The sequence below is a fragment of the Aulonocara stuartgranti genome, assembly GCF_965226115.1.
Source record: "Aulonocara stuartgranti genome assembly, chromosome: 10".
In the NCBI taxonomy this organism is placed as follows: Eukaryota; Metazoa; Chordata; class Actinopteri; order Cichliformes; family Cichlidae; genus Aulonocara; species Aulonocara stuartgranti.
In genome coordinates this window covers 1,927,571-1,948,762 of record NC_138946.1, presented here as the reverse complement: position 1 = coordinate 1,948,762, position 21,192 = coordinate 1,927,571, and the positions used below count along the sequence as shown (strand labels likewise).

The 21,192-nt window shown below is 47.4% G+C and overlaps 1 protein-coding gene and 1 long non-coding RNA gene across 2 annotated transcripts in view; both read left to right on the top strand.

The window, feature by feature from the left end:
* Nucleotides 1-21,192, top strand: part of LOC309715298 — a 94,754-nt gene that overhangs the window by 67,721 nt on the left and 5,841 nt on the right. The window lies entirely within an intron of this gene.
* On the top strand, nt 1,950-3,028 carry LOC309715248 (olfactory receptor 8G17-like; the record flags this gene model as incomplete). The annotated part of the gene is made up of 1 exon (XM_082548227.1): nt 1,950-3,028. The coding sequence occupies exon 1, from the start codon at nt 2,084-2,086 to the stop codon at nt 3,026-3,028; it is 945 nt and encodes a 314-aa protein (XP_082404353.1). The 5' UTR covers nt 1,950-2,083.

Below are 21,192 nucleotides of genomic sequence, written 5' to 3'. Positions count from 1 at the left end.
CTGCAGCTGATCTCGAGTGAATTGTAGTTGATCCCTGGCTCTTCTTAAGGCTGGGGCTCTGAGCTATTCGTTGCTGGAATATTGAGTAACCCTCATCACTATTGCCTGGCTTCATTGTGAATCAGTTGTTCCCGTGCTTGCCGCCGACTTACCCTCGTCTATGTTTATAGGTTTATTTGGACCCGCCCGTTTTGACTCCGTGAGTGTGAGTGGGTTGCTCGTGTGAGGAGTGTTTGGACAAGGAGCGGAGCAAGTGTGAAGAAGTGTGTTTCCCCGGCCTATTGATCCCCGGGACCCTGGTGTTTCTCTCCACCCCCCCTTCATGTGTACATAGCGCACTGGAGTTATTAATAAAGTGTTGTTGAACCATGATACCTCAGTCTGTGCCTGAGTCCGTCCACCACCGTGACAAACCTGGCTTAATAAATGAGATCTTTGCCAACTCGATCCGTTGTCAGTATTACAAATTTACTTCTCCAATTCTATTAATATGAATTAAAGTCATTACATTTCTGTCAGTACCAGATTGCTAAAATAAAAGGGAGTAATGCAACACTGCTGAAACTGCTTCTGAAGCACTGCTTTTTGCACTCTATATGCTAGGGGTGCAACGATACTCGTATCGATATTGAACCATTCGATACAGTGCTTTCGGTTCGGTACGCATATGTATCGAACAATACAAAATTTTTAATTTATTTTATCAACTTTCCTTCTGACGATGCTGTCTGTGTTGAGCGCTCAGTGGATCTGCGCTCGACAGTGCAGCCTAGGCGGAGTAGTCGAACGCAGATTCACTGAGCGCAGGGCAAGCTAACGAGACAGAAGTTAAGCTCTCGTTGCAACATGGCAAATTGAACCTCCCCCACCCTCATTCTGGCGTTTGGAACTATTTTGGTTTCCATGTGACGGTATGACCCTGAAGGTAAGCGCGTCATGGACAAAAGTAAAACAGTATGTCGGATGTGCCACGTAATGCTCAATTACATGGGTGGGAACTAGTGCGTTAGCGCAGTTAGCTCGTTAACGTGTTGGCCGTCCAGCCCCATGCACGGGGCGATCCGTGTTAGCTTGTTAACGGAGATTTGCCGTGTTGTGGCGTTAACGTCATTTCAGATTAACGCTGACAGCTCTAGTGGGAACACAACGAATATGACTGCACATTTACTCCGACAGCATCCTAGTGCAAAGACAAGTGGAAGCAGACAAAAACAACAAGCAGGCTACAAACTTTACCCGAGTCGTTTAGACAGCCGTTAGCACAGGATTCTCCTTATGGGGACCTGATATGTTTAATATGCTGCTGAGAATATAGCCCAGAAGAAGCGTATAGTATAGCTTTTATTTTGGAAAGAGACATTTCTCTGTAATAAACTCTTTTCCAAAGATGAGTGATTCCTCCATCAGATAGATTTATTATTTTGTTACTTTGTTGTTTCAGCAACATTAAATTTAAAAACTGTACTTTTGAGTTAAAATATATATTTATAATTTTAATAAATGACAAATTAAAAAGGCATGAACATTTTTTTTGTATCGAAAAAATATCGAACCGTGACACCAAAGAATCGAACCGAACCGTGAATTTTGTGTATCGTTGCAGCCCTACTATCTGCGTGTATTATAAGGAAAAGATGGAAAGAAATTCCTTGTCAAAATAAAAGATATCTGAATGAATTGAAATGGTAAAATGCTTGTTCCTACTATTTTGGTCATTTGTGGGTGTTGTGTGCTTTCTCTTGGAGGATTATTTGGTAAGGGCCCTGATAACAAAGGAATTGCCTTGAGTTTTCACGAACAAAGCACCTTTGATCTTATTATCATTGCAATTACATCATTCAAAATCTGAGGCAATGTGGACACCCTCTGGGAGTCTGTGCCTATAAGACAGCGGAGAACAGTGGCAAACAAGCTGTGCGTTGATGTATTAGTCTACCAACAGCTTTACATCAGCTTTTCTATAACTCAGCCTCATTGTTTTCACTACTATAAAGTTCCTCCTGTAACTTTTATTGTTTCTGATAAGATCATATGGACTTACTATCTCATAAGATCTGTAAGTGTAAAATAACGTTCTTTCAGGATGATGGAGAACTACACCTACAACAGCTACATCCTCCAGTTAGAGGGCTTAAACACTTCAAAGGATTCTCTCTACCCCGCCTTTCTTTTCTTGTTTTTCTCCTACCTGTTTATAATGATTATAAATGTGGGCATTACTATTTTGATTGTCATGAACAAGAATCTTCACCAGCCCATGTATCTCCTTTTTTGCAACTTGCCATTGAATGATATTCTTGTAAACTCTAACGTGGTGCCCCGTTTGCTTATAGACCTTATGAGACCTCCATCTGAGCGCCTCATTAGTTATAATCAGTGTGTTGTTCAGGCCTACATTGCGCACTTGGTTGGAACCACAAGTCACACTGTTCTCATGATTATGGCCTATGACAGATATGTGGCCATTTGTAATCCTTTTCACTATGTTTCCATAATGACCAACAAAATGATGATCAAGCTGACAGTTTGTGCCTGGGGAGTGGCCTTTGTTTTGGTCGGGATTCTTCTAGGTCTGACCACACGACTGAGTCGATGCAGGACTTTGATCACAAACCCCTACTGTGACAATGCCTCATTGTTTAAACTTTCCTGTGAAAGTGTGGTCATTAACAACATCTATGGTATCACTTTCACTGTGGCTCTTTATGTGGGCTCTATAGGGGCAATAGTTCTTTCCTATACAAGCATTGCAGTGGTTTGTCTGACCAGTAAGAACAAGTCTTTGAACAGTAAAGCGTTGAAGACCTGCAGCACTCATCTGGTTGTTTATCTGATTATGACACTTAGTGGAATGGCACTTATTACTCTGCATCGCTTCCCTCAGTACACAGAGTACAGAAAAATCTCTGCTATTCTGTTTGGTATATTTCCAGGCAGTCTGAACCCCATTATTTATGGTGTGCAGTCCAAAGACCTACAAAAAGCCCTTTTGAAGTTTTGTGTATCCAAGAAGGTTTTGGCATCATAAACAGAATGTGTTTCTGTTTGTTTTTATAGAAATTCAACATCTAAAGGGAGATCATCTCTGACAGCTATTTTAATCATAATTAGACGGAAGTTAATGTTTTTGCTGCTGTAAGAAACTAATGTATAAAACTTTAGTCAGCATTTCAAAATGTGTGTATGTTTGTGTAAAATAAAAGCTTAAGCCAATCTGTGGTTTTGTCTCATTCATGAAGTTTAATTTACATTAGATGACGTTAAATACAAAAGCAAATGTTCGCTATCTGCTGGTAAGCCTTTGTTAAACACAGACACAAGGACTGTGCAGTTTTATTGGAGCTAAATACATAATTAGTATTTAAGAAAGAACATAATGGTATGAAACCAGCAATAACACCCGGTTATACCGATGTAATGAATTTTAAAGGCCAAGAGAATACCTTTGCATGGAAGTAATTTTTAGTATTCTTACTTATACCGTAGCTTTCATTTAAAACCAAAAAAGACAATCTCTGGACTTAAATCTGATTGAGATGTTTATATGAACTTAAACAGGCCGCTTAAAATACAGCTGAATTAAAACAATACTGCAAAGGAGAGAGAGAGCTTTAATTAATCCAGTGACAAAAGACTCATTGGGAATAATTCACTAATATCAGCATGAAAAGCTTCTTACCCCATGAAAAAAATGTGTTTATTTTCTTGCAAAAATTAGCTTGTATGAAAAATCCCTCACATTTATGACACATGCACACTAGCCAATTTTGTTCTTACTACTGTGCATATGTTGGCAAATCAGACTGGAACAGTGAATTAGGAACAGTTCACAAAATCAGCACATATCACCATTTTGGTTCAGTATTGTATATGTAAGAAACTGAACCTAAACTGAAAGAATAATAATAAGTGTGTGAATGCGAGAGTGAATGAATAGTGGAAATTTGTGGAATTGTAATGCGCTTTGGGTGCCCTGAAAAGTGCTATATAAAACCAATCCATTATAATAAGGCAATTTGGCATTAGGCATGTCATTGTGATAATCTTAAGTGAGATTCTTGTACAGTAAAATTTGAGTTGTTGATTTCCAAATGCATTTCATTTGTGAGGTAAAAAAAACCCCATTAAGATTGTTTTCTTTAAATTCATAAAGTTACTGCATAAAGTACATCAATAGTTACTCATTCTCTCATGTTAACTAAAAGGAAAATGTTTTTAAAGAGTATGATTTTTATGCTAAAATACAATGACCCTGCCATCTGTCAGACCTTTCGTGCATGTTCAGAACACAAAGGGTATAAAGTTCAGTCTTTTTTTTTTTACTCTTGGTCTGCTTCACCTTCTTCACTTTGGGGCCTAGTTGTCTGTGACAAAAAGAAATTACAAACAGAGATTAACAATAACCCAGTTATTTATAATACAATAAGGTTTTGGAGGGAAATGCACAAAAGGTTGGGCAGAGAAGATTTTTTTGACTCCTTTATTGAGAAACAAAGACTTTGTTCTAGGAATGTCTCGCAGTCTGTTTGATATGTGGCATAACAACAGGCTAAGGGTGATTTGTATTTAAACAACACACTGATGAACTTTCAGCAACTGGATTCAAATTTTAATATTCCTAGAGAAATTTTTTTTGGGCTTTCTCCATGTTTGTCATTTTGTTGATTCTGAAATTTCACAATCTGCAGAAACAGCTATATATGAAGATTTGGAGACTTTTCTTATTAAACAAAAAGACAGAACTCATTTTATTTCTGCCTTTTATTCTTTACTTTATACTCATAGTAGCAGCACATTGAGTGCTATTCATAAATGGGAGAGAGATCTTAATAATCAATATGTGGAGGAGGAGTGGAAACATAGCTAGATCTACTTTTACTTGCAACTGTTTGCAAGATACCCAATAAAAAAATTTGACACCGCCTAACTCCTAATGCCTGCATAAGATTACACCTGATGTGTCTGTATCAAATGTCAAAAAGAAACTTGTACCTTTTCCCATTACTTTTGGCAATGCAAACTAATTAAAAGATTTTGGAGTTCTATATCTCAAGATCTGAGTAATATCTTTAAGAATTGGATCCAAAAGAACCCTGGATATTTTATTCTTGGTTTACCTTCAAAAGAATTAACATTAACTTACTCACAGCGTAAATTATGTGATAAAATATTGCTGTTAGCTCGGAAATGTTTTCTTATTCTTAACTGGGTTAACTTCCTAAGACCTGAACTCTTCCACGGCATGCATTTTTAATTTCTCTTTGATATTTGGGCTGATTGGAACCCAATGAATGTAAAAACAAAGAATTACCAGATTTTTTTTTACCCAATTTTTGTTTCTAAGAAAAACGAGAGCCACATATGAAGAAATTTGTTTTAAATTTTGATAAAACAGAGGCAGTGTAATGTTCTCGTAAGTGGATATCAGTCCCTTGTGGAGCTAAATTTAGTATTTTGGTCTATCCATCCATCCATCCATCCATCTTCATCCGCTTTATCCGAGGCCGGGTCGCGGGGCCAGCAGCCTAAGCAAAGAGGCCCAGACCTCCCTCTCCCCAGCCACCTCCTCCAGCTTATCCGGGGGAATACCAAGGCGTTCCCAGGCCAGCCGAGAGATATAATCTCTCCAGCGTGTCCTGGGTCTGCCCCGGGGCCTCCTCCCGGTGGGACATGCCTGGAACACCTCACACAGGAGGCGCCCAGGGGGCATCCTTGTCAGATGCCCGAACCACCTCAGCTGGCTCCTTTCGATGTGGAGCAGCAGCTGCTCTACTCTGAGCCCCTCCCGGATGGCCGAACTTCTCACCCTATCTCTAAGGGAGAGGCCAGCCACCCTTCGGAGGAAGCTCATTTCTGCCGCTTGTATCCGCGATCTCGTTCTTTCGGTCACTACCCACAGCTCGTGGCCATAGGTGAGGGTAGGGACATAGATCGACCGGTAAATTGAGAGCTTCGCTTTTACACTCAGCTCCCTCTTCACCACAACGGACCGGTGCAGCGTCCGCATTACTGCAGCTGCAGCCCCAATCCGTCTGTCGATCTCCGGCTCTCTTCTCCCATCACTCGCGAACAAGACCCCGAGATACTTGAACTCCACTTGGGGCAGGAACTCATCCCCGACCCGGAGTGGGCACTCCACCCTTTTCCGGCTGAGAACCATGGCCTCAGATTTGGAGGTGCTGATCCTGATATTTTGGTCTAGACAACCCAAAATGTGATGTCCACATATGTGGACACCAGGTCCTAGGAGGTTAACGTTAAACCGTTAAACCCACTGTTACTTTGTGGTACAGGGAATTGTTTAAAGTTATTTCTCATGAAAGATTTGCTGCTGCCTTAGCAGAAAATGAGGATTTGCTCCTCAATGTTTGGTCCCCTTTGCTTGTTTTTTTTTGCCAAATGATCTATCCCGGGCGACCGTGGCTCAAGCGTTGGGAGTTCGCCTTGTAATCGGAAGGTTGCCGGTCGAGCCCCGGCTCGGACAGTCTCGGTCGTTGTGTCCTTGGGCAAGACACTTCACCTACCGCCTACTGGTGTTGGTCAGAAGGGCCGATGGCACGATATGGCAGCCTCGCTTCTGTCAGTCTGCCCCAGGGCAGCTGTGGCTACAACTGTAGCTGCCTCCACCAGTGTGTGAATGTGTGTGTGAATGGGTGGATGACTGGGTGTGTAAAGTGCTTTGGGGTCCCTAGGCGGGACTAGTAAAAGCACTATACAAATACAGGCCATTTACCATCCCAATTCTTGAGAGGGGCTGGCTGTTTTTAAGGTGCCCCCAGGTAATTAGGAAGTCAGCATAAAGGATGAGAGTTCACACTTGTAGTTTATTTTTTAAATCTGTTGAGGAATAGATGGTAAATACTGTTTTTTCTTTCTTTGTAGGGCTTTTCCCCATATGTGTAGTCGGAAATGTATGTAATGACTTAAAATGTATGTGGATTTTAAAAAAGAAATATATATGTCTGTGAAATGCACTTCACACAGGTACACACACGCACATTTGTTTGTCGCCAGATGCCACGTTTATTTATAGTTTACATATGTTATGACCGACCACAATCTGACAGCTCCGGTCTCAGCTGATTTCCAGCCTCCCCTCCGCTCCTCTCCGTCTCACTATAAAAGGGAAGGAAACCATCATCAGTCCAAACGCCATCAGCTGTTCTCACCTGCGTCTCCAGCACCGCCCCGTTGAGCTCACTGCACCACTCCTCCCCTGCAGCTGCGCCCCCGGCCTATGGACCACCTTGAACTTAAAGAGCTGTAAAGCCAGATACCACTGGGTGATCCAGGCGTTGGCATCCTTCATGCGGTGGAGCTACTGCAGCGGGGCGTGGTCCGAGCAGAGGGTGAATGAGTGCCCCAGGAGGTAATAGCGAAGGGAGTCGACCGCCCACCGGATAGCCAAGCACTCCTTCTCCACAGTGCTGTACCGTCTTTCACGCTCTGCCAGCTTCCGGCTGATGTAAAGAACGGGACGGTCGGCCCCCCTTACCTGCTGGGACAAAACAGCCCCCAGCCCTCTGTTCGAGGCGTCAGTCTGCAGAACAAAAGGGAGGGAAAAGTTAGGAGTGTGAAGCAGCGGCTCCCCACAGAGAGCCTTTTTCACCTGCACAAATGCCGCCTGGCACGGCCCCGTCCACTGAACCAGATCTGGAGCACTCTTTCGGGTGAGATCGGTCAAGGGGCTGGTCAGCTGCGCAAACCCCGGCACGAAACGGTGGTAGTAACCTGCCAGCCCCAGAAACCATCTCACCTCCTTTTTAGTCTTGGGGCGCGGGCAGGATGCGATACCTGCCGTCTTCTCCACCTGTGGACGCACCTGCCCACCCCCCCAAGTGGTACCCCAGATACTGTACCTCCCTCCGTCCAACTGCAGACTTCCCCGCCCTCCTCAGGTACTCCAGGACCGCGGACACCCGCTGCACATGCTCCGCCAAGATGTCGCTGTGGATGATCACGTCATCCAGGTAGGCAGCAGCATATGCAGCGTGCGGACGCAGCACCCGGTCCATGAGGCGCTGAAAGGTGGCAGGGGCTCCGAACAAGCCGAACGGAAGCGTAACGAATTGGTACAAACCGTACAGAGTGGAGAAGGCCGTTTTCTCCTTTGACTCAGCAGACAAGGGAATCTGCCAGTAGCCCTTGGTTAAATCCAGTGTCGTGAAAAAACGGGCCGTGCCCAACCGATCCAGGAGCTCGTCGACCCGGGGCATGGGATAAGCATCAAAGCGTGACACTTCATTCACCTTGCGATAGTCGACACAGAACCGTATAGACCCATCCTTCTTCACCACAAGAACGATGGGGCTACACCAGGCGCTGTGCGACTCTTCTATCACTCCCATTTTCAGCATTTCAGCTAATTCCCTCTGAACAATTTGCCGTTTATGCTCAGGAAGCCTGTAGGGCCGTGAACACACCGTCATGCCAGGCTGCGTTTCAAAATGATGCTCAATGAGAGACGTTCGGCTGGGCAGGGGGGAGAACACATCAGCAAAACGCTGTTGTAACGCGACAACGTCCGCTCTCTGGGTCTGTGTGAGATGGTCATCACAAGGGAGGGAGGCGGGAATGATGGAATTTGGTACTTCCGGCCCCAACTCATCTCTCTCCTTAACCAGGCTTACCACAGAAGCGGTTTCAGCCTCTCTCCACTCTTTAAGGAGATTGAGGTGATAAATCTGCTTGGCCCCTCCCCTGTCCGACCGAGCGACCTCGTAGTCAACGTCCCCAACTCGCCGTGTGACCACAAAGGGTCCTTGCCACTTGGCGAGCAACTTTGAGCTAGAAGAAGGGAGTAATACAAGCACTTTTTCTCCCGGTGAAAATTGCCTGAGTCTAGCCCCTCTGTCATACAGGCGTTGCTGACGCTGCTGAGCCTGGAGCAAATTCTCCCGTGACAACCTCCCCAAAGTGTGGAGTTTCGCTCTCAGGTCCAACACGTACTTAATCTCATTCTTGGCGGGGCTCGGACCTTCCTCCCAGGTTTCTGTAATCAGGTAGAGTACTCCACGCGGCTTCCTGCCGAACAGCAGTTCAAAGGGAGAAAATCCCGTGGAGGCCTGGGGCACCTCCCGCACTGCAAATAACAGAGGGTCTAGCCAGCGATCCCAATTGCGTTCATCTTCGGTAATGAACTTACGAATCATGGATTTTAAAGTCTTATTCAACCGCTCCACCAGCCCATCTGTCTGAGGGTGGTAGACGCTGGTCTGAATAGATTTAATGCCCAGTAATTTGTACAGTTCCCGCAGTGTGCAAGACATGAACGACGTGCCCTGGTCAGTCAGTATCTCTTTCGGGATTCCGACTCGGGAGATGACCTGAAACAGTGCCTGCGCCACACTCTTTGCAGAGATGTTGCGCAGCGGGACTGCTTCCGGGTACCGCGTTGCATAATCCACCAGGACTAATACAAAGCGGTAGCTGCGTGCACTCCGATGAAATGGCCCGATGAGGTCCATGCCAATGTGCTCAAATGGGACCTCTATAAGTGGGAGTGGGCGCAAAGGCGCTTTTGGTATGGCCGGCTGATTAACAAGTTGGCAGTCCGGGCAGGACGCGCACCAGTGGCGCACATCCGCTCGGATGCCCGGCGAATAAAATCGGGCCGTTATTCACTCCAGAGTTTTTTTGTATCCCATATGCCCTGCCATGGGGTTATAATGAGCCGGCTGGAAAATCATTTCCCGGCGGCCCTGCGGCACCAACAACTGAGTGTGTGTCTCCTCCGTGGGAGTGTCACAACTCACTCGATATAACCTATCTTTTAATAAAATGAAGCGCGGGTAGGTCCGCACGACTTCAGGGCGCACCACGTGACCATCAATCTCAATCACCTGGTCAAAGGCTGAGCGTAGGGTGTCATCACGAGACTGCTCCAGTGGGAAATCACCCATGGGGGAAATTTCTGGAGCCGGCGGGGCCTCCCATGAAGGACCCGCTGTCTCCCCCTCCCCGGAGTCAGCGTCGGACGACCCCACGTCACCCCTGAGCGCCGCGCAGACACTACACGCTACTAACGGTCGTGATCACATCCCCGCATACTGCCCTAACAGATGATGAAACCCCGGTCAATTCGTGCCCAGAATTAGGGGATGCGACAGGCGCGGGCTAACCGCAGCTGTTACTCTATGCGTTTTGCCCTTATACTTTAATAACAGCGGCACTATGGGATACCAGTGAACATCACCATGGACACACTTCACCTCCACCCGTTCTGCCTCCAGCAATGCCCTAGGGCGAACCAAGCTTTGGTGCACGAGGGTCTGCGTACAGCCCGTGTCCACCAAAGCATGGCATATACCCCTCTCGAGTCCTTACCGGAATGCTGTATGTCCCTCCTGGACCGGGAGAGGGTGCTGGGGCACCGGTGACGCGGAACACCTGCCTTGGGTGTTCCTCATAGGGGTGTTCCTCATAGGGGCCCGTCCAGCCGCCACCTGTGGCTCCCACGCTGTCGCCTGCAGCGCCACCACCTGCGGCTCCCACGCCGTCGCCTGCAGCGCCACCCTCGTCTGGTCATGAAGCAGATGTGAGGAAGCAGTTTAAGAACCTGAATGCTCGGAAAGCTCCCGGCCCAGACGGTGTGTCTCCTGCCACCCTCAGACACTGTGCAAACGAGCTGGCCCCAGTGTTTTCTGGCATTTTCAACTCCTCACTGCAGGCATGTCATGTGCCTGCCTGCTTCAAGTCCTCCACCATAATCCCTGTCCCCAAGAAACCTAGGATCACTGGACTAAATGACTACAGACCCGTGGCTCTGACATCTGTGGTCATGAAGTCTTTTGAGCGCCTGGTTCTCTCCCATCTCAGGACCCTCACGGCCCCCCTCCTGGACCCCCTGCAGTTTGCATATAGAGCCAACAGGTCTGTAGACGACGCCATCAACATGGCCCTACACTTCATCCTGCAGCATCTGGACTCCCCAGGAACCTACGCCAGGATCCTGTTTGTGGACTTCAGCTCTGCCTTCAACACCATCCTTCCAGACCATCTCCGAGACAAGCTTTCCCAGATGAATGTGCCTGATCCCATCTGCCGGTGGATCACTGACTTCCTGACGGACAGGAAGCAGCATGTGAGGCTGGGAAAGAATGTCTCGGACTCCCGGACCATCAGCACCGGCTCCCCTCAGGGCTGTGTTCTTTCTCCTCTGCTCTTCTCCCTGTACACCAACTGCTGCACCTCCACCCACCAGTCTGTCAAGCTAATCAAGTTTGCAGATGACACCACCGTTATTGGACTCATCTCGGACGGGGACGAGTCTACCTACAGGAGGGAGGTTGAACGTCTGGTGTCCTGGTGCAGCCACAACAACCTGGTGCTGAATGCCCAGAAGACAGTGGAGATTATTGTGGACTTCAGGAAGCACACAGCCCCACTCCCCCCCATCATCCTGACTGACACCCCCATCACCTCTGTGGACTCATTCCGCTTCCTGGGTACCACCATCACCCAGGACCTGAAGTGGGAGCCCACCATCACCTCCGTCATCAAGAAAGCCCAGCAGAGGATGTACTTCCTGAGGCAGCTGAAGAAATTCAACCTGCCAACACGGACGATGATGCAGTTCTACACTGCAATCATCGAGTCCATCCTCACCTCCTCCATCACCGTGTGGTACGCTGGAGCCACTATCAGGGACAAACAGAGACTGCAGCGTGTTGTGCGCTCTGCTGAGAAGGTGATTGGCTGCAGACTCCCATCTTTGCAGGACCTGTACACCTCCAGGACACTGGGGCGTGCAGCTCGGATCTCAGCTGACCCTTCTCACCCTGGACACAGTCTGTTTGACCTGCTCCCCTCAGGCAGGAGGCTCCGGTCCATTCGCACCAGAACCTCTCGCCATAAGAACAGTTTCTTCCCCTCTGCTGTTGGACACATGAACAATAACCATATGACTGTACCCGCCACTAACACATGACCCTACGCTGTGTCACTGCATCATTCTATGTTTGGCACTGATCACCACCTGCACTCATGTATATATCTTTCAACGTAGCACTCTTAATTCTTATTCTCATGTATATATCTCATGTATATCTCATGCACATATCTTTCCACGTAGCACTTTTAATTCTTATCCCTACTTTTATTTTTTTCCATGTCTATTTAAGTGCTATTTATGACAGCATGTTTGCACTGAAGCACCGCAGCAATTTCCTAATGTTGTAAACCTGCTCAACATTTGGCAATAAACCCCATTCTGATTCTGATTCTGATTCTGATTCTGGTCCAGCCTCCGAGTCTTCGCCCTCGTCTGGTCCAGCCTCCGAGTCTTCGCCCTCGTCTGGTCCAGCCTCCGAGTCTTCAGCTTCGCCTGGTCCAGCCTCCGAGTCATCAGCTTCGCCTGGTCCAGCTTCCGAGTCTTCAGCTTCGCCTGGTCCAGCTTCAGCCTCTGCGTCGCCTGGTCCAGCCTCCGTGTCTTCGCCTTCGGCGTCGCCTGGTCCTCCCTTGCTCCGTCTAGCTTCGTCTGCGCCTGAGGTCCCCATGCCATCTGGTCCTGCACGTCCTGTCCGGCCTGCACGTCCTGTCCGGCCTGCACGTCCTGTCCGGCCTGCACGTCCTGTCTGGTCTGCTCATCCTGCACGTCCTGTCTGGCCTGCACGTCCTGTCCGGCCTGCATGTCCTGTCCGGCCTGCTCATCCTGCACGTCCTGTTCAGCCGCTTTCCAGGCCGATGACTGGACGTTATTGTCCCCTGAACTATGTCGCCCGCGGTGCCTCCCGCCCGGCCGGCCTCCTGACCTGTTCGGTCGCCGCCGGTGCCTCCCGCCTGCCCGGCCCCCTGACCTGTTTTCTGGGCTCCTGGGCCGTCAGCCTCCGGGCCGCCCCCCTGAACTTTGTGTGAACTGTTTTTCCTGGCCGCCTGCGCCTGTCGTGAGCCTGTTTTTGTTCTGTTGCTCTCCGGGCTCCAGTGTTGCTTTTTTTTTTTTTTTTTCTAGCTCCTTGTGTTTGGTTTGTTTCTCACCTTGCAGTTGGATACTTTGTTCCTGACATAAACCTGGATTTGCCCTGGTGAGTCCTTTTCCTTCTCTAAACTTCTTCCCCTGGATTGTGTTTTCTTCACCTCATCGAGATCCTCTGGGAGGGATGGTGGCCTAGCCTCGGTTTTTAAAAATAAATTTACAGTCCGACAATTGCCTTCTCCCACCTTTTCTAGCTCCGAAGTACAGTTATTGAGGCTGGCTGCCCCTCCTATGACTCTTTCTACTCTTTCATTTTACAAGAAAATGTTTTATTTCTTAAGGCTTCACTTTACACCCTTCTGTGGTGAAACCTCTTCCTACTTTAAGATGTCAGTCAAATTTTAATCAGTTTGAGCCAATTTCACTCTCCACCCTCAAGAGATTAATTGAACACTTGAGAAGTTTTAATTCTGTACATGACATCCCCCCTTTCTGCATTATTAAGGATGGTTTTGATGTAATTGGGCCTTATATTCTATCTTTGATGAACCTATCATTACTGGTGGGCTGTGTCCCAACTGCCTTTAAACGTGTGACGAAAAGCAGCCTTGACCGGAATGATCATGCAAACTATAGATTGATCTCCAAACTCCTGTTCTTATCTAAAGTACTAGAGAAAATTGTCTTTTTGCAAATACAGCCCTACTTAAACACAAATAATATTACTGACAAATTTCAGTCTGGCTTTAAACCACGCCACAGTACTGCTTGTTAGACTGCATGAAAGAGGTCAAGGATTGGTTGTCGGCAATTCTCTTATTTTGAATGAAAACAAAACTAAGATCAAACCTCCTCCAGCTTATCCAAGGGAACACCAAGGCGTTCCCAGGCCAGCCGAGAGATATAATCTCTCCAGCGTGTCCTGGGTCTGCCCCGGGGCCTCCTCCCGGTGGGACATGCCTGGAACACCTCACCCAGGAGGCGCCCAGGGGGCATCCTTGTCAGATGCCCGAACCACCTCAGCTGGCTCCTTTCGATGTGGAGCAGCAGCTGCTCTACTCTGAGCCCCTCCCGGATGGCCGAACTTCTCACCCTATCTCTAAGGGAGAGGCCAGCCACCCTTCGGAGGAAGCTCATTTCTGCCGCTTGTATCCGCGATCTCGTTCTTTCGGTCACTACCCACAGCTCGTGGCCATAGGTGAGGGTAGGGACGTAGATCGACCGGTAAATTGAGAGCTTCGCTTTTACACTCAGCTCCCTCTTCACCACGACGGACCGGTGCAGCGTCCACATTACTGCAGCTGTAGCCCTAATCCGTCTGTCGATCTCCGGCTCCCTTCTCCCATCACTCGCGAACAAGACCCCGAGATACTTGAACTCCACTTGGGGCAGGAACTCATCCCTGACCCGGAGTGGGCACTCCACCCTTTTCCGGCTGAGAACCATGGCCTCAGATTTGGAGGTGCTGATCCTCATTCCCGCTGCTTCACACTAGGCTGCGAACCGTTCCAGTGCGAGCTGGAGGCCCTCACCCGATGAAGCCAACAGAACCACATCATCCGCAAAAATCAGAGATGAGAGTCTGAGGCCACCAAAGCGAAAGCCCTCCGCCACTTGGCTGCGCCTAGAAATCCTGTCCATAAAAATTATGAACAGAACCGGAGACAAAGGGCAGGCCTGGTTTGCCCAACCAGTCTACACATGTAGACTGGTTGGGCAAACTCCCATGCACCCTCAAGTATCCTCGAGAGGATAAAGAGCTGGTCCAGTGTTCCGCGACCAGGACGAAAACCGCATTGTTCCTCGTGTACCGAGGTTCGACTAGCGGACGAACCCTCCTTTCCAGCACCCTGGCATAGACTTTCCCAGGAAGGCTGAGGAGTGGGATCCCCCTGTAGTTGGAACACACCCTCGGTCCCCCTTCTTAAAGATGGGGACCACTAAATGAAGACATGGATAGGCTCAATACAGCGGGAACTCAGCGTAATTGGCAGTCCACAAATATAATCAAAAAATATATGAGCGACTTTGGTCTTTGCGATGCATGGCGCTCCCTTCACCCCACCAGTAAGGAATATACTTTTTTCTCACATGTCCATCACTCCTACTCTCGTCTGGATTATTTTTTGGTCAGCAGCTCACTGCTGAACGACATTTCAGACACTGAGATTCACCCTATAGCTGTCAGCGATCATGGTCCTGTATCTTTAACACTAATGCACAAGAATAATACTACGCCAAGAAAAAACTGGAGATTTAATATATCACTACTTAAAGATGAAGACTTTATTAAATATTTTAAAAAAGAGTGGACTTCATATTTGAACTATAATGACACTCCCGAAACATCAGCTTCTGTTCTATGGGAAGCAGGGAAAGCTGTGATGAGAGGTAAAATAATTTCTTTCTCATCACATAAAAAGAAAAAAGAAAACAAAAATATTCAGGAATTAGAAAAAAACATCAAATCACTAGAAGAAGCCTACGCGTCCCACCAAGATCAGGAAACATTGAACAAAATACGCAAAACAAAACTAGAATTAAATGAGATAATTGATAAAAAAACAAAATTCTTAGTACAAAGACTACGCCTACAAAATTATGAACATGGTAATAAATCCGGTCAATTTCTAGCAAACCAGCTAAAAATAAATAAAGAAAAAACAACTATATGTGCTGTTCAAGATTCATCTGGGAACACATTATATGAACCGATACAAATAAACAACATTTTCAGGGATTTCTATAAAACGTTGTATTCACCACAAATAAACCCATCTAAAAAAGAAATTGATCAGTTTTTGGACAACATAACTCTTCCAAAATTATTGGACACTCAAGCAATGGCACTGGATTCACCACTGACACCAGGTGAACTCCAGGAAGCCCTGATAAGTATGCACAATAATAAGGCTCCAGGTCCAGATGGCTTTCCTGCAGAATTCTACAAAGAATTCTGGTCGATTCTAGCACCAGTTTTCTACAGAACGTTGTTGGAAATTAAAGAAAAGGGCAGACTTCCATCAAATATGAATTCTGCAAACATTAATCTCCTGCTAAAACCAGGCAAAGACCCTGTATATCCCTCAAGCTATCGTCCAATATCCCTTATAAATGTAGACCTTAAAATAATCTGCAAAGCTCTCTCAAAGAGACTGGAGAAAATAACCCCCCTCTTAATTCATCCTGACCAAACTGGTTTCATAAAAGGTAGGCACTCATCAACAAATACACGTAGATTACTTAATTTGATAGACTACTCATACAGTAAAAACCTAGAAACTACAATATTCTCTTTAGACGCAGAAAAAGCATTTGACAGAGTTAACTGGAAATTTCTATTTGCAACTTTACACAAATTTGGTTTTGGATCCTCTTTCATAAACTGGTTAAAAATATTATATAATTCCCCAACAGCTTGTGTTAGAACAAATGACCAGACATCCTCCAGCTTCTGTCTCTTGAGGGGCACCAGGCAGGGATGCCCACTCTCCCCTTCACTATTTGCAATTTTTATTGAACCACTAGCAGCAGCAATTAGACAGAATTCAGTAATTAAGGGCATAAAATGCAAGAACGTGGAACATAAAATCAGCCTTTATGCGGATGATGTGTTACTCTTTCTCCAAAATTCACAAACCAATATCTCTGGGGTGATTGAATTGATAAACTCTTTTGCAAGAATATCAGATTACTCAATTAACTGGTCAAAATCTACAGTCCTACCGATTAATTGCTCCTTCCATAATTCCTCTTCTACACCACTGCAATCGGGAAATATAAAATATTTAGGTATTAATGTTTCTCCCAAGCTTGCAGATCTAACTAAATTAAACCATATCCCACTTTTAAAGAAGGTAGAAGATGATCTGGCTAGATGGAAATGTCTACCCATATCACTCATGGGAAGGGTTGCCGCTATAAAAATGATGGTCTTACCAAAAATAAATTATTTATTCTCAATGATCCCAACTAAACCGCCACAAGATTGGTTCAGATCTCTAGATTCATGTATGTCCAAATTCCTTTGGAAAAATAAACCCCCACGTATAAGCTTAAAAACACTACAAAAGACCAAGGATAAAGGAGGACTAGAACTGCCTAACTTTCAGCACTACTTCTTAGCCAACAGGCTTCAGTTTATCTCAGGATGGCTAAAACACACCCTCTTAGATGAACCTTGGCTAGATGTAGAACAAGCACTCTGCAATAATCTAGATATCTCAGACCTACCATTTATCAGCTCAAACATCCAACGACATGAATGCTTTAAAAGCATCAACATCAGCTCTTCTCTGACAGCATGGTGGGAGTTTCTAAAATTGACGGCGTCTTCATTAATCCCATGCAAACGTACACCTATCTGGAACAACCCTGACATATTACAAAACAATAATATGATAAACTTTTCAGATTGGAGTGATAAAGGAATCAAATATTTAGAACATATACTAGAAGGAACAGAATTTATTTCATTTGACGGACTAGTTACACAATATGGGATCAACAAGAAAAGATTTTTAGAATATCAACAAATTAAATCCATAGTAAAAAAGAAATTTAAACCGGGTCAAGTTGAACTACAAACACCACCAAGTGTGGTTCAATTTCTTACTCTTAGACCCCCCAAATTACTATCCAAAATATACAGAATGCTTTCTAAAACAGATGAATCAATATCACTTCCTATTGCAAAATGGGAAGCGGATTTATCAGTTAACTTAGACCTAAACTTCTGGTCTCAGATTTGCTTAAAAACCTTTCATCTAATTAGAAATCCCAGTCTTCAATTAATTCAATACAAAATATTACATAGAGTGCACTATACAGGTCATCGGATGTTCAAGATGGGCTTTACGTCTACCAACAACTGCTCACACTGCCAAACCAATTCACCGGACAATTATATCCACGCTCTTTGGTTCTGTCCACCAGTTCAGAAGTTTTGGCGCGAGATATGTGAAGACTTATCGAAGTGTCTGAAATGTAACATTCCAACTTCCCCCTTAGTGTGTTTGTTGGGCAGCTTAGATAATGTCACTTCAGAAAAGAATATCGCCCATATGGTTTTCACTGCCCTATGCATAGCCAAGAAAACAGTCCTCATGAACTGGAAAAATAAAAATAATCTTAATTCTAACCAATATAGAAATTATCTATTAGATTACATTAGTCTTGATACAGCCTCTGCCACCACATCAGATCAATTGCTCTGGGCTCCTTTGATCAGCTCCATCACCTAGTGGGGGTGGGGGGTCATAGTTTGGTCCCGCCTTCACTGTTGTGATTGGTGTGGGGGTAGGGACAGGCTTAGGGCGTCGGGGGGTTCCCCGGAGGCATCTTCCTTGGGGAGCTCAACCCGGGGTAGCGGTCATGTCCGGTTAGGGGCTCTGTTGGCTCTCCGGTGACTGTTTCCTCGCGGCTGCGTGCAGCGGGGCTAGGGGAGGGTCTGTGCTGACGGACGTGGGTTACTGACCTGGTAGCCTGGCTGGCCCTGGGTGGGTCCGGGATGGGCGTGAGGTTCTGGGGGCGCTCCGTCTCTGGGCTGGGACCCGGACTGGGCCTCGGGGGCTTGGGTCCTGGTTGGTGTGTTGCCGGGGTTGTGGGCGGGTGGGTGCATGGGGGCCCAGCCCTGGAGCAGGGTGCCGCCGGTGCGTCGAGCCGCCTGGGGGGCTCTTCAACTGGTGGGGGAGATTGTCACATCTTGCAGGAGCTTTCCTCTCCTCAGGAGCTCCCTCTGCAGGAGGGGGAGATACAGGAGAGGTGGAGGAAGATCTCAGCCTGGGCGTCTATTGTCTCATGTAGTTTGGAAGATGAGTGGATGGTGGGGTGGGTGCAGTTTTCTCTGTGGTGGGGTTGGGTGGACTGTCCCGGGCTCTGTGGGGCCGGGCGGCGCTGCTGCACTGGGCCCGGTCTGGATGGGCCTGGGTCCCCTTTCCCTGGCGGGTCGCGGAGTATGGGGGTGCCTACTGGGGTCAGCGGGGGAGCTGGCCCCAGGGAGGGGTCACTTGCCCCTCCCTTCCTTCCCTCCCCATCTCCAGCTGCCTCCCTCTTCCCGCTCCACCACAACCACCCACACATGCAGGGCCTTGGAGTAGGGGTATGTCACCAGGGTGCAGAGGAGGCTACCCCCCCCCCCCCCCCCCCCCCTCTGTCCCCTTCTGGCTGCCTCTGCCTCAATTTTATCCCACAACTTAGACATTCACATTACTCACACTCTCATTACACATACATATAGGGTCTTGGGGGTGGGCACGATACACGGAGTCCAAAGTACCATCAGGGTGTACACCCCACCCCTGGCATCGTTGCCCACCTCTCAATTTTAAATACACGTAGACATTGAGGGCTAGCAGGAGGGACCATGCGCTTACCTGCTGCTCTCTGGCAGGTAGCTCCATGCCCTCCTGGGTTTTAAATGCACCTTAGAACACACATGCATCAACACTACAATGAGCGGGTGGAGGGAGGTTTGGAGTCTTCTCTCACCCCCGTTCTCTGCGACCTGCTGGAGCAGGGGGGCTAGGAGGAGGAGTTGGCCGTCCGACTGCGGTCTGGAGTGTGGAGCCTTCCTGCTGCTGCGGAGTCGGGGCGGTCTGCCTCCCCCCACCGCAGGGAAAAGGGAAACACCACCTGGGTCTGGGTGCAGTTCCCCCCTCCAGGGGCGAGGGCACCTAGACCCGGTTTGTAGAGTACGCTTGGGGAGTGTGATCGTGTGTACAACGTCTCTTTATGTCTGTCTCCACGTTGGTTGAGTGTGGAGTGAGTGCATATGAGAGCATGAGGGTGGGAATGGATGTTTGTATCTGTGTGTGCCTGTATGTCTGTGTCTATATGTCAGGTTGGGTGTCAGGCGCCACCTCTCTGGGGACATCTCAGGCCCTCCAAGGTTTGGAGGCCTATCTCCCCCTACCACCACTTCCCCTGCCAGTGGCGGACCCCCTCAGACATCGGTGCGTTGGTGGATCTTTGTGTCCGGGGATGGGCGTCCAGGTACACACCGGCTCACTCCTTGGCGGCCGCTTATCGGGGCCTGGAGCCTGGGGCTCGCTCGGGCCACTTCGGAGGTGGGGTGCCCCCGGCCTCTCGGCCTGGGGCTCGGTCACTCAGGCGCAGCTGGCTGCCGGCGGAGCTCACAGGCGCGTCACTGCAACTCCCCCTGGCTTCTGCTCCGCGGCTGCTGAGTGAGCCCTCATCTGGGACTCTCCTCAGCTCTTACTGGAACAGTGGCGCGGATGCCCCTCTGTTGGTCTTCCTTGGTCTCTTGTGTTCTGGGGGCCTCTGGATGTCTGGAGTTTTGATCTCCTCCACACCTGCTTCACGCCCTGGAGGACGGGGCTGTGGCCCCCCCACACCCTCTAGCAGATTATTACATGAAGGAACCTTTTAAAAAAACAAAAAACAAGCGCGTCCATGCTCACAGGTGTACACACGGGCGATCACACCCACAAACTACACCCTTTTTGGCTCCTACCTCAAAGCACACTGTGTTCTGTTGATCTTATGTGCTGCACAATAATGTTTAACATTTAGTATTTACTGTCATATTCCCATATATCATTGTGATGTTGTTTATTCTATTACTCTTGTTCTCTTCTGCTTGCTTTCTTTTTTCTTTCTCAGCAGGTGATCCAGGTGATTGATATATGCATTTTTTTTCTCTGCCCGTTCTGTTGGTTTTTGTCTTTTGCCCTTCTCCCCGTCCCTCTTCTCAGCTGTTTCTCTTTCCCTCTTTCTTTCTCCCCTTCTTTCCCCCAGTCAAGTCTGTCCCGTATTCAGTAAGTGAAAATAAAATAAACAATAAAAGGTGAATCAAATGGACCATTACGGCAAGGCTGGGATGGTCAGTTTGGTAAAGTAAATCCGTTGGGCATCTTTCTTTGCCTTTAGACAACAATTCTGATGGCAAAAGAGCCAAACGGGACAGGCAAAAAAACAAAAAAAAAAAAAAAAAATGAATAAAGAACTTCCCATTAAAAAAAAAAAAAAAAAAAAAAAAAAGATGGGGACCACCACCCCGGTCTGCCAGTCCACAGGTACTGCCCCTGATCTCCACGCAACATTGCAGAGGCGTGTCAACCAGGACAGCCCTACAACTTCCAGAGCCTTCAGGAACTCGGGGCGGACCTCATCAACACCAGGGGCTCTGCCACCAAGGAGTTGTTTAACTAAATTGTGTGTTCTAGCAAAAGTTCTAGAAAAGTTCATTAGTGAACAACTGAAAGACTTTTTGGACAAAAATTCAGTTCTTTCCCAACATCAGTCAGGATTCAGAAAAC